Consider the following 18,959-nt stretch of genomic DNA (forward strand, 5'->3'; position numbering starts at 1 on the left):
ATTTCATTTTTTACTACTGAAAAGAAAACTGGAATGATGTGAGCCTAGGGCTATGTTCACACTATGCATTTTTTAGTGTATTTTCTTTGTGCAGCAAAACCTGCTCTCTTAGCAGGAAAAAGACAGTTCTGCTTGACTTTTCTTGACTTTTTTGCTGTGGTTTTGTCATCTTGTGCATCATGATAAAGTTTAGAGAAAAAAAATCTCATTCCTCAGGTTTTTACACAAATAACGTTGCAAAACCTGATACCTGCATTTTTTGGTGCGGATTTTCAGCGTTTTTCCACCAACCATTGTTTTCAATGGGTGAAAAAACGCTGAAAGAAGTGACAACCTCTATTATGAAAAAAATACCATGTAATGTACAAAATACTGATGACAAAAAAAACAATGTGTGTGCAACAGATTTCTGAAATCTCAGACTTTGCTGGTACTGCTGAAAATGTGCAATAAAAAAAGCAACAAGAAAACGCTGAAAAAAAAAAAACGCCTAGTGTGAACATAGCCAAAGGTCTGAAACTTTCAATCCACACGTTTTCAGCAGGTGTACATATCAAAATACACAACAACAATTTTCTGTGAAGAGATTATTCAAAGCAACTGCGATTTTTTTTTACATGCGGTTTTTAAAGGAAAAAAAGAAAACAGAAAAAAACCTACATTGTTCTAATGCTTCCCATCGGTCACTGTTTACTTTAATCTTCCCTTTATACAGCTGCAGATAATCTCAATGTTTTGCTGTGCATGGAGGAATCTCTGTAAAGGGCCCGTTACACACAGCAATCTCGCTGACGAGATCGCTGATTTTGTGACACATCAGCGATATCTCCAGCGATCGTGCTGGATCATCCAGGCCCGTTTTTTCCATCGCTGGTCTCCCGCTGGCCAGCGCGCATAGCTGCATGTGGCAGCGGGAGCCAGCGATGAGCGACGCTGCACGCTGGTTACCAACATAAACATTGGGTTTCTAAAGGCCGCGGGGCCCTTAGAAAGCCGATGTTTACCCTAGATACCAGCGTCCACTGCAGGCAGGGCGGGAGGTGGAGGCAGAGCGGCGCACAGACCGGAGTAGCTCTGCTATCTGCTACTCCAGTCTGTCAGACCGGAGTAGCAGATAGCAGAGCTACGCCGGTCTGTCTGCACCGCTCTGCCTCCACCTCCCACCCTGCCTGCAGTGCACGCTGGTATCAAGGGTACACATCGGGTTTCTAAGGGCCCCGAGGCCCTTAGAAACCCGATGTTTACGTTGGTAACCAGCGTGCTCGCTGGTCCTGATCGCTGGAGGGGCTGTCTATGTGACAGCTCACCAGCGATCAGCTAACAATGTCCCAGCGATCCCATCCACGTCGGATCGCTGGTGGGATCGCTGGGACATTGTTATGTGTAACGGAACCCTAAGATCTCTTTCAGATGTCAGTGTGTCTGGTGCGTGCAGTGACAGTTTTCACATGTAGACACATTCAAGTGAAAATACGCAAACATGTCCGTTTTTAACAGCAGCTCGGCCCGCAAAACGGCCCGCACACGTGCACACGGATGACATCTGTGTGTCATCAGTGTGATACATACCGGCGCCTGGGAACCAACGATGCAGTTAGTGCTATTCCCGGCGCTGAAGACCACTCATCATTCTCCCTTGTTCTGCCGGCGTACAGCACTAGCATGGGAGAATGTTGAGAGTTATATTCAACTGATAACAGCGAGAGCACTCGGCGGCGGATGGGACTAGTACTCTAATCAGCCTACATCTGCTGCCGCTAATAACAGTGACAGTAGGCGCCGACTGATGGGAGTAATCATCAGCCACCACTGCCTGCACTGTAAATAAGTTTAAAAAAACATTGTGGGTTCCTCTGTATTTTTGATAACCAGCCAGGCAAAACTGACAGCTGTGGGCTGCAACCCTCAGCTGTCAGCTTCAGCAAGGCTGGTTATCAAGAATAGAGGGGTTCCCCACGCTGTTTTTTTAAATTATTTAAATAATTTTAAAAAAACGGCATGGGGTCCCCCATTTTTGACAACAAACCTTGCTAAAGCAGACAGCTGGGGGCTGGTATTCTCAGGTTGGTAAGGGGCCATAGATATGGACCGCCCCCCTCAATGATTGAATTGATCTTGATACTGATACCCCCAGTGTTGATGTCCGGTCAGCACCAGTGTTTTTCTGGTATCGGAAACATGGATTTTTGTGAGTACTCACCGTAAAATCCTTTTCTCCGAGACGCTCATTGGGGGACACAGGTACAAGCGCCAGCTGGCTCATAGGGTGGGTGCTGTGTCCCCCAATGAGCGTCTCAGAGAAAAGGATTTTACGGTGAGTACTCACAAAAATCCGTGTTTCTCCTTCGTCTCATTGGGGGACACAGGTACTGTGGGACGTCCTAAAGCAGTCCCTGGGTGGGAGATTGACTCACCGATCCAAGCCACATGCACCTCCCGTCTAAAGATGCACCACTGCTGCTTTGAGAATTCTTCTACCCAGGCTCGCATCTGACGAAGCCTGAATATTCACATTGTAATATTTAGAAAATGTGTGCAGGCTGGACCAGGTTGCTGCCTTGCATACCTGCTCCGCCGAAGCCTGGTGCCGAAGCGCCCAAGAGGCGCCCACTGCCCGAGTAGAGTGCGCTCTGACCCCTGCTGGAACCAGCGTGCCTCTAATGCGGTAAGCCTCTTGAATAGTTAGACGGATCCATCTGGCTATGGTCGACTTTGAGGCTGCGAGTCCCTTCCTGCGCCCTTCGGGGAGCACAAACAGCGTGTCCGTCTGGCGAAAGGGTGCTGTCCGCGACACGTACCTTCTGAGTGCTCTCACTAGGTCTAATGTGTGAAGCGCTTTTTCCACCTGATGTACTGTCGCTGGACAAAATGAAGGCAGGACAATGTCCTCATTAAAATGTGAAAATAGGACACGACCTTCGGCAGAAAGGGGGGAGCTGGTCTGAGAACTGCCTTATCCTTGCAGAAGGTGAGAAACGGTGCTCTACAGGATAGGGCCGCCAACTCCGAGACTCGCCTAATGGAAGTTATGCCTACCAAGAATACCAATTTCCTGGAAAGGTACGACAACGAAATTTCCCGTAATGGCTCAAACGGAGCATCCTGCAGGACACTCAAGACCAGGTTAAGGTCCCAGGAATCTAGGGGGGGCCCTATAGGGAGGTACCAAATGTGAGACCCCCTGGATGAACATCCTCATCTGCATATTAGTAGCGATTTTTCGCTGGAAGAGGACAGACAAGGCCGATATCTGTCTCCTAAGGGAACTCGGGGCCAACCCTGAGTCTAGACCTGACTGAAGAAAAGCCAAGATGTTGGGAATAGAAAAAAAACAGTGGAGCAACCCCGCGATCTCGACACCAACCAAAGAAGACCTTCCACGTGTGATGGTAAATTCTTGCCGAGGTAGGCTTCCGGGCGCTAACCATTGTCGCGACCACTTTACGCCCAAACCCCGCCTGGGTCAGAATCCAAGATTCAATGGCCATGACGTCAAACACAGGACCCCTAAGTTCGGGTTGCAGATCGGCCCCTGAGACAGTAAGTCTGGACGCTTTGGCAGACGCCATGGAACGTCTGCGAGGAGCTGCACTAGATTCACGTACCATGCCCGACGGGGCCAGTGTGGGGCTAGCAGAATTGCTGGAACCCCCTCTGTTTTGATTTTCCTGATGACCCTCGGAAGTAGCGGCAGCGGGGGAAACAAGTATGGAAGGCGAAACTGGTTCCATGGTAGAACCAACGCATCCACTGCGATCGCTCGTGGGTCCCGAGACCAAGCGACAAACACGGGCACCTTGGTGTTCACCCTGGAGGCCATCAGATCCACATCCGGTGTTCCCCACCGCTGGCAAATCTGCTGGAAGACCTCAGGATGCAGGGCCCATTCCCCGGGCACGACCTCCTGCCGGCTGAGGAAGTCCGCCACCCAGTTTTCCACTCCTGGTATGTGGACTGCTGAAATTACCGAGCGGTTCTCCTCGGTCCAGCGAACCACGTGTTCCATTTCGCACATGGTTGCCTTGCTGCGCATGCCCCCTTGATGATTTACATAAGTCACCGCCGTGGAGGTCGGAGACTCTAGTGAGGTGGATGATCCCTCCCAGATCGGCGAGCCGCCACCTCTGCTCCTATCTGGGGCTTGAAGGGTCTGGATCGCCTTCGCTAGCGATGCCATAGACCATGAAAGCGATAAAGCCCATTCCGGGGGATCCGGACCCCTGGGCTCCAACGCAGGGGAGGGCTCCTGGGCGTGTTCGGAGTCACAGGCTTCACATACTTTTTAATTCTGCGCTCGTGGAAAACTAGCCCCACAGGAAATGCATGCGGCTTAAAGGAACGTGTGCGATTTCCCTTTTCCGGTCATAATGCTGCCAGGCTCAATAACCCCCTCTGCTTTCTATAAGAGGGTTGAGGGAAGGGAGGAGGAAGCAAACCCCCTTTATCGCACGTAGCGCGGCTCCAGGGTCGGGGTCGCCCTTACCCTGATCCTGTGTCCCCACGTGCTCCTGCCGCTGCCTCTGCGCTGCGCCCTCCTGCGCTCCTTTCTCCCTTGAGTAGGCCGAGACGTCCTCTCCCGGTCTACCTCCTTCCGCCTGTATTGAGACCGGGGGCTCAATTTGTTCGCATCCGCCCTCCACGGGGGGGGGGGGGGTTGGGCGGGACTTCCACCCGCGGCCAAGCCACGGCTGAAGCCGCGGGCTAAATTTCTACCTCTGCCCGCCCGCGCGCTGGCAGCCCCGCAACCACAGCGATCCCGCCGGCCCTTCTCTGGGCCGCTCCATGCGCGCTGGCGGCCCCCACCTGGGGGGTAGGAAGGAGGGAGGAAAATGCTGCCAGCCCTTCTCTGCCGACCCTCTCAATGGAGTTCTCCCTCCCCAGTCTTCCATACCTGCGATAACCCCGCTACAGATCCAGCGCACCAGGGGATGGGGTAATTTTCTGGACGGTGCAGGCACCCTAGCTCTGTCCCCCCTGCAGTGGCGAGGAGAGGGACCGTCCGCCGCCATGCAGCACTGCCATCTCGCGTTGGTGGAGCAGTGGAGGCCACACAGACTAGTCTTGTGCCTCTGTGCAAGCTCATGGTTTCAATACCTAGGGGTGGACAGGGCTAAGTCCGGCATTATGTCCCAGGTCGCGGGAGAGGATACGTGGAGGGACACTCGCACGTGCTCGCCCGTTGTTGGTTTGGGGAAATTGGATCCTTTCAATAGGATGCGTTGCCCCTGTCTTATCTTCATAAAATAAAAAATAAAAATAGAAGTCTGGGGAAAAAGTCCCAGATATGTCCCACGGTGCGGGAAAGGATACGCGGAGACGATACTCAACGCGTGCTCGCCCGTTGATGGTTTGGGGAGATCGGACCCTTTCAATAGGATCCGTCGCCCCTGTCTCATCTTCATTGTCAAAAAAAAAAAAAAAATAGTCTGGAGACCTCCAGACGTGTGTGCCTCCAACGGACACTAAGCAAAAAACTGGTTTCCGCCCGCAATCGGGGCGAGGGTGTATGCGGTGGCGGAGGAGCTAACCTTTTTTTTGTTCACTTAGTGTCAGCCTCCAGGTGGCAGTAGCATACACCCACAGTACCTGTCCCCCCCAATGAGACGAAGGAGAAATATCAGGACATGTGAAATCGGCCTTAAGGCCATTGAAAGGCTGCAGCTGTCAAATAGATAGAAGGCAAATGATCTAAACGTACATAATAGTGATGAGCAAATGTTAAGGTGTTATCAGAACACGCTGACAAAAGGCAGCACCTCTAAACACTGCCTGCAAATTGAGATTCTGGTTTGGCTTTCATCCTAAGTCAAGGCTCGTTAAATGGTCCATATTAACGTTTTAGGATTGCTACTTCCAATAGATGGCACTAGAGTTCAAGTCCTCTTCCTCACTTAAGAGGCAATTTGCACCAACTTAATGTAACTTTCACATATATATATATATATACCAGAGCTTGCTGAAGAAAGATTTGTGTCATAGTGAACGCTGTCGGTTGTCATGACTTTAACGAGCAGCAGTCGCTACTCTCTTGCCCTGCCCACTTTGTCAGAGGTGGGTGAAAATGGTGTGAGAAGGCCAAAAGTTGCATAGTTTTGGTGCAGCTGTTTGTTGTGACAAAAGTTATATCACTTTTCAAAGCTTTTTATGCCAGAATACCGCTGCAAAAGCTTTAAATAGGGCCACTTGAGTTTTATGATCAACCAACAAAGATGGTGCCACACATCAAAAAAGGTTTCAAATCTGGGAAGAAAATTCAACATCTACAGCTTTAGTCACCTTAACTGAATCTTTGCAGTCTCCAAGTGTTTGATTCAATGGGGTCAGAATGTCCTTAATGTCAATGGGATCCCCGGCTTCTGTTTCAGTGGAATACTGCTTGGAGTGATCTATACTTTTCATTTGTCCTATAGGTGGAGGACCAATCTGACTGGAAGAAGCTGGGGGCATCAATGGTGGGCTGGAAAGTGACTGTGCCGGAGGTACTAAAATAAAGAGAATAGAGAATGGTGAAAATCTTATTCTACACAAACAATGACAGAAAAATTCTGATCCATTCCTAACAATATCTATGTTTTTGTCATATGCCAACAAAAAGCCACCACGTCTAGAGTGAGACAATCCCTTTCAGCCTTTTTTCTAGGTAATATGCATTAAAAGGAACTTGACAGGTCCCCTATGCCCCTCAACCCACCAGACCAACATTTGTATATTCCTTTCTACATACCCTGCCTAACAATTCCTTTATAGTGTTTGACACAAACAGATGTTTTTTAAAAAAAAAAAAAAAGTCTTTTTACAGTCGGTTTTTAAAATGTCAATTTCCTTTTGACTAGTCTGTAGTTCCCCCAGACTAGTGGTCCCACTCAGCATGTTATCACTCCCCTGTAGACCGAATTTGCAAGAGCTGGCGTCTTTGCATGCGCTTTGGAAAACTTCCGCGTACGCGTGACTTTCTTGCCTATACATCATTGCAAGACAACAACCTGGTGTACGATTCCCGGCTACATGGGCACACTGCACTTATCCGGAAGCGAAGACAGCTGATGCCCACGAGGAGCCGAAGATCAGCCTTCTGAACAGAGCTTCATTTCCAGACGTGCGCAGGGTGCCTCTGCAGCCGGCTTCAAGTGGGGAGAAGTTGCAAAAAAACCCCACAATTCTGACATTTTTTGTTACGGTGTACATTTTGTGGTAATAATGAGCTTACAATAGGATTCTGCTCATCAGAACGACTACGGTGATACCAAACATGTTCGGTTTTATTATTTTAGGTGTGAAAAAAATCAGACGTTTGAGAAAATAAATTGTTTGTGTTGTGTCACCATTTTCCGAGACCCCTAATATTTTCATTTTTAGGTCGCTGAAGCTGAGTGAAGGCTAATTTTTTGCAGATCGAGACATCGTTTTTATTGATACCATTTTGGAATAAAAATGTTGTTTTGATCACTGGTTACAGCATTTTTTGTGGTATTGAAGTGATTAAAAAAATAATTAATTTTGGCATTCTTGAAGTTTTGCAGCTTATGGCGTTTACCGATCGGTTATTTATTTTTATAGATCAGACTTTTGTATATTTTATAATTATCTTTATTTTTAATGAGGAAATGAAGGGTGATTTGAACTTGTGTTTTTTTTTTTTTTTTTTTACTTTTGAGCTTCCCGCCACTGCCCGAGTCTCAGTGTTCTGGCTGCACTGCTGATGTCACTTTGACAGCACACATCACCGCTGTAGCCAATCACTGAGCTCAGTTATTGCTTACAGCAGTGATGTATGCTGGAGTCATGAAGTCAGAAAACCAAGATTCGGAAAGCTTGACCTGGGGAGGGTCCTTGTTATTTTACAGCATATTGAGTCCAGCTTTCTGAAACTGGAAAATTCCTTCAAAATGGTTTCAGGAGCAACAACAAAAAAAAGCCACTGCAGTTTTTTGAGTCACTCCCCCAACATTCCCCCAAGTCCTTGCTATATACAGTATATCTGGAAAATCCCCCTAAAAAAAAAAAAAACCTCTATAGGATCCAGGTTTACATTGAAAGTACCTACTACTATTCTACCTTGTTTTACTTTCCATTCCTGTAGAGATTGACACTAGAACAAAGCCTCGGTATATCAACCCCTCAACCCCACAGGGTGGTTTGCACATTAATGACCGGGACAATTTTTACAATTCTGACCACTGTCCCTTTATGAGGTAATAACTCTGGAACGCTTCCATGGATCCCGGTGATTCTGACATTGTTTTCTCGTGACATATTGTATTTCATGACAGTGGTAAAATTTCATTCATATAACTTGTGTTTATTTGTGAAAAAAATGGAAATTTGGCAAAAATTTTGAAAATTTTGCAATTTTCCAACTTTCATGCCCTTAAATCACAGAGATACGGCACACAAAAAACTTAATAAGTAACATTTCCCACATGTTTACGTTACATCAGCACAATTTTGGAACCAAATTTTTTTTTTGTTAGGAAGTTATAAGGGTTAAAAGTTGACCGGCGATTTCTCATTTTTACAACACCATTCTATTTTTACGGACCACATCACATTTGAAGTCACTTTGAGAGGTCTAGATGATAGAAAATACCCAAAAGTGACACCATTCTAAAAACTGCACCCCTCAAGGTGCTCAAAACCACATCCTAGAGGTTTATTAACCCTTCAGGTGCTTCACAGGAATTTTTTGAATGTTTAAAAAAAAAAAAAAATGAACATTTAACTTTTTTTCACAAAAAAAATAACTTCAGGTCCAATTTTTTTTATTTTATCCAGGGTAACAGGAGAAATTGGAGTGCAAAAGTTGTGCAATTTCTCCTGAGTACGCTGATACCTAATATGTGGGGGGGACCACTGTTTCGGCGCATGGCAGAGCTCGGAAGGGAAGGAGCACATTTGACTATTTCAACTCAAAATTGACTGGAATTGAGATCGGACGCCATGTCGCGTTTGGAGAGCCCCTGATGTGCCTAAATTGTGGAAACCCCCACAAATGACCCGATTTTGGAAACTAGACCCCACCCCAAGGAACTTGTCTATATGTCTGGTGTGCACTTTGAACCCCCAAGTGCTTCACAGAAGTTTATAATGCTCGGGCGTTCTCTTTGCCTTACCCTAAGGCTATGTGCGCATACTCAGCTACCTTTATTTCTGCCTCTTAAGTTTTGGCTATGGCTTTTTACCCGTCAAAATTTACTTGACATGCTTTACTTTGTGCCTGTACAGTCATGGCCAAAAGTTTTGAGAATGACACAAATATTATATTTTCACATGATCTGCTGCCCTCTGGTTTTTATGTGTGTTTGTCAGATGTTTTTATCACATACAGAAATATAATTGCAATCATATTATGAGTAGCAAAAGGTTATATTGACAGTTAGAATGAGTTAATGCAGCAAGTCAATATTTGCAGTGTTGACCCTTCTTCTTCAGGACCTCAGCAATTCTCCCTGGCATGCTCTCAATCAACTTCTGGATCAAATCCTGACTGATAGCAGTCCATTCTTGCAAAATCAATGCTTTTATTTTGTCTGAATTTGAAGGTTTTTGTTTGTCCACCCGTCTCTTGATGATTGACCACAAGTTCTCAATGGGATTAAAATCTGGGGAGTTTCCAGGCCATGGTCCCAAAATCTCTATGTTTTGTTCCCTGAGCCATTTAGTTATCACCTTTGCTTTATGGCAAGGTGCTCCATCATGTTGAAAAAGGCATTGTTGATCGCCAAACTGCTCTTGGACGGTTGGGAGAAGTTGCTCTTGGAGGACATTCTGGTTCCATTCTTTATTCATGGCTGTGTTTTTAGGCAAGACTGAGAGAGAGCCCATTCCCTTGGCTGAGAAGCAACCCCATACATGAATGGTTTCAGGATGCTTGACAGTTGGCATGAGACAAGACTGGTGGTAGCGCTCACCTGGTCTTCTCCGAATAAGCCGTTTTCCAGATGTCCCAAACAATCGAAAAGGGGATTCATCAGAGAAAATGACTTTACCCCAGTCCTCAGCAGTCCACTCCCTGTACCTCTTGCAGAATATCAGTCTGTCCATGATGTTTTTCCTGGAGAGAAGTGGCTTCTTTGCTGCCCTCCTTGAGACCAGGCCTTGCTCCAAGAGTCTCCGCCTCACAGTGCGTGCAGATGCACTCACACCTGCCCGCTGCCATTCCTGAGCAAGCTCTGCACTGCTGGTAGCCCGATCCCGCAGCTGAAACACTTTTAAGAGACGGTCCTGGCGCTTGCTGGTCTTTCTTGGGCGCCCTGGAGCCTTTTTGGCAACAAGGGAACCTCTCTCCTTGAAGTTCTTGATGATGCGATAGATTGTTGACTGAGGTGCAATCTTTCTAGCTGCGATACTCTTCCCTGTTAGGCCATTTTTGTGCAGTGCAATGATGACTGCACGTGTTTCTTTAGAGATAACCATGGTTAACAGAAGAGAAACAATGATGCCAAGCACCAGCCTCCTTTTAAAGTGTCCAGTGGTGTCATTCTTACTTAATCATGACAGATTGATCCCAAGCCCTGTCCTCATCAACACCCACACCTGTGTTAATGGAGCAATCACTGAAACGATGTTAGCTGGTCCTTTTAAGGCAGGGCTGCAATGATGTTGAAATGTGTTTTGGGGGATAAAGTTCATTTTCTAGGCAAATATTGACTTTGCAAGTAATTGCTGTTAAGCTGATCACTCTTTATAACATTCTGGAGTATATGCAAATTGCCATTAGAAAAAATGAAGCAGTAGACTTTGTGAAAATTAATATTTGTGTCATTCTCAAAACTTTTGGCCATGACTGTATTTGGACAAGTTTTTGTTCTGGCTGTCATGCACTTTATTCTATTTTTGGGGTTCCATATGCATGGGGACTCTTGTTCTGGGTAAGCCGCTGTACGTTCACTTTCTAAGACAGCGTTTTACTGCAAAGGGTGTGGGGTCTGTATATTTCTATAGAGGTATCCCTTCCCTGACCATATATACCTGTGAGTGGCAGCCATTTAAGGTATTTTTCACCACCAATATATTTTTTCACAGGATTTGAGGAGGGTATTCTCTGTTTCTTGTGACCTCGTACAATATGGGTAGACTGCTTTAGAAAATATTGATAAAAATATTTTTGCTGTTATTAAGTATATCATCTCATATGCAGATCTCTCTTTCACCATGTTTTACATTTAAATGTGATGGTATGCTGTTTATATAAAAATTGTCACATTATTTTCATTCTCTAGGCACATATGTCAATAGGGTATTGGCTACGGTTTTATTATAAACTGGTTGATTGCACAGCTCATGTCACGTGTGACTTTTTAAATGTTTTTATGTTTTGTGTTTAGTTTTGTACTCAGTAAAGTTGTTTGCTATATATAATATTATGTGGTGATCGCCTTTGTATGGCCTATTTCTTTTCCTTTGTATTATGCTATAGTGTTTTTATTTTCGCTGATATGACACTTTGCAGTGCACTGACAGGCACTGCAGGAGGCTCTCAGCAGGCACTGACAAGAAACCTCCATGCAGGACCCTGAAGGCCCCCGCGGCCATATTGGACCCGGGGGCCTGCAGGAAGGAGGCCCTCGGAACAACGCGAGCACATCACGTTGTTCCGAGGGGCTCAGGGAAGCACACATGGAGCCCCCTTAGTGCAAATTGGCTCCGTCACTAAGGGGTTAAGTTCTCTCTCCCCAATACAATAATGCCCGACATGTGGCCGCTTACTGTGCTTTAGGCACAGTGGGGCTCAGTAGTAGAGGGCTAATATTTGGGTTTGGGAGCACAGAATTCACTGGATTTTATTTGAGGGGGTGTTGGAGCCATGTCACTTTTCCATAGACTTTGTTCTACCAGTAACGTGGGACCTCCTATAGTTCCAGTGACCGACCTGAGTGGGGGCTGGTTTTGTATGGGATAAATTAGGGCTTTCATTGGTAACAGTTTGGGGTACATAACATGTTTTGATTACTTCCAGTATAAGGCTGGGATCACATTCTTGTGTACTATGCTGGGCACTTACGTCGGCGTTTCCAAGTAAATCCCATAAAAATGTGATTCAGACGAAACCCCCAACAGAGCCACCCACCATAATGAGGCAGGTGGAGACACTTTGGAGTCCGTTTTGCGTCTGCTCCAGTGGTATCTATCTTTATGGTGTGCACAGATCTGTGGTTTCCCACATTTGCGCGCTCAAGACGCCTGAAATGATGGGACACCGCTGAAACAGAGAACAGTCACAAGTGACTCCATCTGCTTCAGAACTGAGTGGTTCCGTCCGGGGTTTTGTTTGAATCATGATTTTGGGGAACAAACATGGAAACCCTGACGTAAGAGCTCAGCGGAGAGGGCAGGATAAATGTGAGCTGAGACTTATTCCGAATTTTAGGAGGTAGAAAGAACAAATAGACAGCAGTACAAGAATAGTTCTTATTTTAATTCTTGCACAGTTCATTATGCAGTATAATTGATTAGACACATTTATTCTTCACTTTTACTTAAGATGGACAAAAACAGCAATTCAGTTACTGTTTTTATTTTTTGCGCCGTTCACCAAGCGATAAAAGTGATAAGACCAATTTGTTCATCGGGTCAGTACGATTACAGCGATACCAGATTTATATTTTTTTTTCTGCTTTGGTATTTTTACACACTAAAAACAATATTTTGAAAAAATTCATTTGTTTTTGCATCGTCATATTCTGAGAGCTGTAACTATTTTTTTTTTGTCAAAGGAGCCATGTTAGGGCTTGTTTTTTGAAAGACTGTTTGGCGTTTTCATTTATATCATTTTTTTTTACATATGACTTTTTGATCGCTTTTTATTGACTTTTATGTGAGTCAGTATGGTGAAAAAGTAACATTTAGGCATGTTTTTCCTTATTTATTTTATGGCATTCGCCAAACGGAATAAATAACATGAAAGTTTGATAAAGTGGGTTGTTCCAGATGCGGCAATACCAGTTATGTATACTTTTTCTTTTATTACAAACACTGTGTTTTGTGTAGCAAAACACAGCCTGTGAGACCCAGCTTATTGCAGGATGATCTCACAGGCCAACGTACCCTGGGGTCATCACATGACCTCAGGGTATCACGATAACGATCGGGACCTGCAATTCTCATCGCGGGAATCCGATAGTTACTAAGGGGGTCTTGTGACCCTCTTGCAACAACTTAAATACCACTGCGCCAACTGACAGCAGTATTTAAGGAGTTAATCAGCCCCGATCGGTCACAAAACTGGCCGGGTCCGATACTGCAGAGTGTCAGCTGTCATATTCAGCTGATATCCATGGGAATTGCTACCGCCGGGCGGCGCTATGCCCTTATTCCCCATTGCCAATTTAAAACCGCATTTTAATGCTCACCTGTGGTCATTAGGTAATTAAATGAGGCTTCTACTAACCAGGACCTGTACTGGAGTGATGGAACAGCCATCATGTACACAGGTTCCCCACCTCCGACATTCACGTGTCAAGTACAGACAGCAATCTGTAACCTGCTGCAGGTATTTTGGCATATACGAGCCTGTTGAGTTCAGGTCAGGCCATGGTGGTCTGTACTTACACCAAGAATTTTGGATATGTGTAACCTTATTCTTAGAACCTTCTTAGGACTTGAAAAAATGAAATATATGAACTATGAATTGAATACTGCTCTAGATAATATGAAAAAATAAATTGAGACACTTAGCACATAATTTGGCCAATTCTTGCAGGCACAGCAGCCATAGACAAGGTGATCTACTGCTATCCTAATGTGAATCCTCTCCTATGCAGAAGCCTGTATTTATATAGGTAGTTAGGACCCTCCTGGAATTAAAACCGCCACAAGCTGATGGGTGGAGTGCTTGGTCAGAGAGCCTATATATAAATAATAGTGATGAGCGAGCATGTTCAGATATGGTGTTAGCCTAATAGAGTATCTTCAGCATGCTTCAATACTATGTTTGAGTCGCCGTGGCTGTATGTCTTGCGGCAAACAGGCAATCCCGGCATGTGTTGCGAGTGTTGAACATCTGCGAGTCATACAGCCACGGCAATTGGAACATATTTTTCAACCATCCGAAATTTACTCAAAAGCCAAAGCGATGGAGGATTTTCCCAGCCATTTGTCTAACTTTAATGTAGAAGCCATTGATAAATTACGGAGACTGCTACACATGGCCGGCTGTGTCACTGTCCCATGCTATTTCTCCCGATATCCAGCCTTAGTCATACAGGATGAGTCATCACTCAGCTCCAAGATCTCGGAGTCAGAAATAAGCAAACAGTGCATGGTGGCCCCACTGTCTCCTACCTGCCGGACAGCCCTGTAATGGAGCGGGCACCCTCTTGTTCAGGGGCGTACGTTTACCCCCTCCTGAAGTTTGTAAACCGTAAGAGAACTGGGGAGGGTCGTTCCAGCCTCTCTCTAGGTTGCCTGATAAAAAGAAATGAAAAACAAGGAAAATCATCAAATTATTGGCAAATCTACAGCCTCGAATATTTCTGAATACAGCAATCTGCTCAGTAGATCGCAACAAAAACGACACGGGACAACAGATTCTGATAAGCAATGACTGGGTCTCCATACGCTTCTGTGCTGGCTGAGATTAGGGGCTGCTGTGTAGGGGGTGGTCATGCAGACTGGAAATTGGGGACTGCACTGCGTAAGCACCAACACAAGGGAAGTCTAAATCCACTGTTGAAGTGGGAAGGTGCTGCACCCATTGGATAAGTGAGGGGAGCTTCTGCACCCAATAGGGAAATGAGGTAACGCAGGGGGGGGGGTACAACACCCACTAGAGAAGTGGTGAGGGCTGCTGCACCCATTGAATAAGTGATGGGGACATCTGCACTCACTGGGGAAGTGGGGGGTTTGCAGCGTCCATTGAGGAAGGGGGTTAGGCTGCTTTCACACATCCGGCTTTTTGAATCCGGCGCCGTGCGGAGAAAAGCCGTAGGGGCGGATCCGGGATGTGTCGGAGACACCGGATGCCTGTGTGGCCGGATACGGTGGCGCCCACATTTAAAAGAGCAGTGCAAGACTCACAGTGTTTGCGCAAGCGCTGTGAGAAAAACCGGTCCGGCGCTGTCAAAAAACGTTGCAGCGAACGTTTTTTGCAGACGCCGGACGGCTACTTCTTGCCGTATCCGGCAAAAACCGGATGCGCCGCATACCCATCCGGCACGGTGCGGCGACAATACAACTGTATGGGACAAATTTCACCGCTTCGTGCCTACCGTGCTTTAACCATTGGCATACTTTGTTTTCCATAGTGGCGCCCAACTATCCCGGATTGATAGAGTTGGTGCCATATCATAATGCAGCGTGACACACAAGTGACAGCACCAGACTTCATATGGGCACCAGAGCCCGGGTACCACAGCCGCCCCGCCAGCACCCGCCATAGTTACACCTCAATATAGATCAGGCGAGTGTTCATAAGGCAATTCCTTACAGTCACAGCGGTGGTCCATGTGTAACACACTGTATGATGCCCACCATGAAGCTGTCTGACAAAGGTCAGGGGTAACCATGTCCTACATGGCACTTGTAGTGCGTCCATACTGGCCATAGCATGATCATAAATATGAGGGTCCTGTGTGAGATTCTCATAGACCACTATAAAGGGAGCTGTAATGGGGAAAGTAGTGGGTGACATTGCTCGCAGTGACAGAAGCACCATGTGCTAGTCACCCTGTGCCAGCGCCACCTCCCTGGTCACCAGCAGCTACCTGTGCCCAGTCCTGCCCTTACCCGGCTTCACATAGTGCTCAGCCATCTCTCCCTCCTCCTCTCCACTGCTCAGCCAGGCAGGAAATCCCAGGCTGTCACTGACTCACTGCTGCTGCTTCGTGGCCGTTTTTTTTTCTTCAAAGCTTTATTGTTCACATCGTCAAAAGGCACAACGCATTATCAGTGATACAGTGATACTGCCTGCTGTGCAGTGCTACAGAGCATATAACTGAGGGCAGTAACAGGGCAGAGAGCTGACTGTGGGCTGTGTAACATGGCAGAGAGCTGACTGTGGGCTGTGTAACATGGCAGAGAGCTGACTGTGGGCTGTGTAACATGGCAGAGAGCTGACTGTGGGCTGTGTAACAGGACAGATAGCTGACTGTGGGCTGTGTAACAGGACAGATAGCTGACTGTGGGCTGTGTAACATGGCAGAGAGCTGACTGTGGGCTGTGTAACAGGACAGATAGCTGACTGTGGGCTGTGTAACAGGACAGATAGCTGACTGTGGGCTGTGTAACAGGGCAGAGAGCTGACTGTGGGCTGTGTAACAGGGCAGAGAGCTGACTGTGGGCTGTGTAACAGGGCAGAGAGCTGACTGTGGGCTGTGTAACAGGACAGAGAGCTGACTGTGGGCTGTGTAACAGGACAGATAGCTGACTGTGGGCTGTGTAACAGGGCAGAGAGCTGACTGTGGGCTGTGTAACAGGGCAGAGAGCTGACTGTGGGCTGTGTAACAGGGCAGAGAGCTGACTGTGGGCTGTGTAACAAGGCAGATAGCTGACTGTGGGCTGTGTAACATGGCAGAGAGCTGGCTGTGGGCTGTGTAACATGGCAGAGAGCTGACTGTGGGCTGTGTAACATGGCAGAGAGCTGACTGTGGGCTGTGTAACAGGACAGATAGCTGACTGTGGGCTGTGTAACAGGGCAGAGAGCTGACTGTGGGCTGTGTAACAGGGCAGAGAGCTGACTGTGGGCTGTGTAACAGGGCAGAGAGCTGACTGTGGGCTGTGTAACATGGCAGAGAGCTGACTGTGGGCTGTGTAACATGGCAGAGAGCTGACTGTGGGCTGTGTAACAGACAGATAGCTGACTGTGGGCTGTGTAACATGGCAGAGAGCTGACTGGGGGCTGTGTAACAGGGCAGGTAGCGGACTGTGGGCTGTGTAACATGGCAGGTAGCTGACTGTGGGCCGTGTAACAGGACGGATAGCTGACTGTGGGCCGTGTAACAGGGCGGAGAGCTGACTGTGGGCTGTGTAACATGGCAGAGAGCTGACTGTGGGCTGTGTAACATGGCAGAGAGCTGACTGTGGGCCGTGTAACAGGACGGATAGCTAACTGGGCCGTGTAACAGGGCGGAGAGCTGACTGTGGGCTGTGTAACATGGCAGAGAGCTGACTGTGGGCTGTGTAACAGACAGATAGCTGACTGTGGGCTGTGTAACATGGCAGAGAGCTGACTGGGGGCTGTGTAACAGGGCAGGTAGCGGACTGTGGGCTGTGTAACATGGCAGGTAGCTGACTGTGGGCCGTGTAACAGGACGGATAGCTGACTGTGGGCCGTGTAACAGGGCGGAGAGCTGACTGTGGGCTGTGTAACATGGCAGAGAGCTGACTGTGGGCTGTGTAACATGGCAGAGAGCTGACTGGGGGCAGTGTAACATGGCAGAGAGCTGACTGGGGGCAGTGTAGGGCAGGTAGCGGACTGTGGGCTGTGTAACAGGGCAGAGAGCTGACTGTGGGCTGTGTAACATGGCAGAGAGCTGGCTGTGGGCTGTGTAACATGGCAGAGAGCTGACTGTGGGCTGTGTAACATGGCAGAGAGCTGACTGTGGGCTGTGTAACAGGACAGATAGCTGACTGTGGGCTGTGTAACAGGGCAGAGAGCTGACTGTGGGCTGTGTAACAGGGCAGAGAGCTGACTGTGGGCTGTGTAACAGGGCAGAGAGCTGACTGTGGGCTGTGTAACATGGCAGAGAGCTGACTGTGGGCTGTGTAACATGGCAGAGAGCTGACTGTGGGCTGTGTAACAGACAGATAGCTGACTGTGGGCTGTGTAACATGGCAGAGAGCTGACTGGGGGCTGTGTAACAGGGCAGGTAGCGGACTGTGGGCTGTGTAACATGGCAGGTAGCTGACTGTGGGCCGTGTAACAGGACGGATAGCTGACTGTGGGCCGTGTAACAGGGCGGAGAGCTGACTGTGGGCTGTGTAACATGGCAGAGAGCTGACTGTGGGCTGTGTAACATGGCAGAGAGCTGACTGTGGGCCGTGTAACAGGACGGATAGCTAACTGGGCCGTGTAACAGGGCGGAGAGCTGACTGTGGGCTGTGTAACATGGCAGAGAGCTGACTGTGGGCTGTGTAACAGACAGATAGCTGACTGTGGGCTGTGTAACATGGCAGAGAGCTGACTGGGGGCTGTGTAACAGGGCAGGTAGCGGACTGTGGGCTGTGTAACATGGCAGGTAGCTGACTGTGGGCCGTGTAACAGGACGGATAGCTGACTGTGGGCCGTGTAACAGGGCGGAGAGCTGACTGTGGGCTGTGTAACATGGCAGAGAGCTGACTGTGGGCTGTGTAACATGGCAGAGAGCTGACTGTGGGCCGTGTAACAGGACGGATAGCTAACTGGGCCGTGTAACAGGGCGGAGAGCTGACTGTGGGCTGTGTAACATGGCAGAGAGCTGACTGTGGGCTGTGTAACAGACAGATAGCTGACTGTGGGCTGTGTAACATGGCAGAGAGCTGACTGGGGGCTGTGTAACAGGGCAGGTAGCTGACTGTGGGCTGTGTAACATGGCAGAGAGCTGACTGTGGGCTGTGTAACATGGCAGAGAGCTGACTGTGGGCCGTGTAACAGGACGGATAGCTGACTGTGGGCCGTGTAACAGGGCGGAGAGCTGACTGTGGGCTGTGTAACATGGCAGAGAGCTGACTGTGGGCTGTGTAACATGGCAGAGAGCTGACTGTGGGCCGTGTAACAGGACGGATAGCTAACTGGGCCGTGTAACAGGGCGGAGAGCTGACTGTGGGCTGTGTAACATGGCAGGTAGCTGACTGTGGGCCGTGTAACAGGACGGATAGCTGACTGTGGGCCGTGTAACAGGACGGATAGCTGACTGTGGGCCGTGTAACAGGGCGGAGAGCTGACTGTGGGCTGTGTAACATGGCAGAGAGCTGACTGTGGGCTGTGTAACATGGCAGAGAGCTGACTGGGGGCAGTGTAACATGGCAGAGAGCTGACTGGGGGC

At 48.0% G+C, this 18,959-nt stretch overlaps 1 protein-coding gene across 1 annotated transcript in view; it reads right to left on the reverse strand.

Moving 5' to 3' along the window:
• SRA1 (steroid receptor RNA activator 1) overlaps positions 1–15,874 on the reverse strand; it is a 44,358-nt gene extending 28,484 nt beyond the window's left edge. Inside the window, exons 1-3 of the mRNA XM_073568084.1 lie at positions 15,724–15,874; positions 14,281–14,403; positions 6,277–6,482 (exon numbers count right to left, since the gene is read on the reverse strand). Of these exons, the coding sequence (XP_073424185.1) occupies positions 6,277–6,482; positions 14,281–14,403; positions 15,724–15,748 (354 nt within the window). The 5' untranslated portion in view covers positions 15,749–15,874. The remainder of the gene's footprint in view (positions 1–6,276; positions 6,483–14,280; positions 14,404–15,723) is intronic.
• Positions 15,875–18,959: the final 3,085 nt, after the last annotated feature.

This window comes from Dendrobates tinctorius, unplaced genomic scaffold (genome assembly GCF_039654945.1).
Source record: "Dendrobates tinctorius isolate UK_male_01 unplaced genomic scaffold, ASM3965494v1 ptg000020l, whole genome shotgun sequence".
Lineage (NCBI taxonomy): Eukaryota > Metazoa > Chordata > Amphibia > Anura > Dendrobatidae > Dendrobates > Dendrobates tinctorius.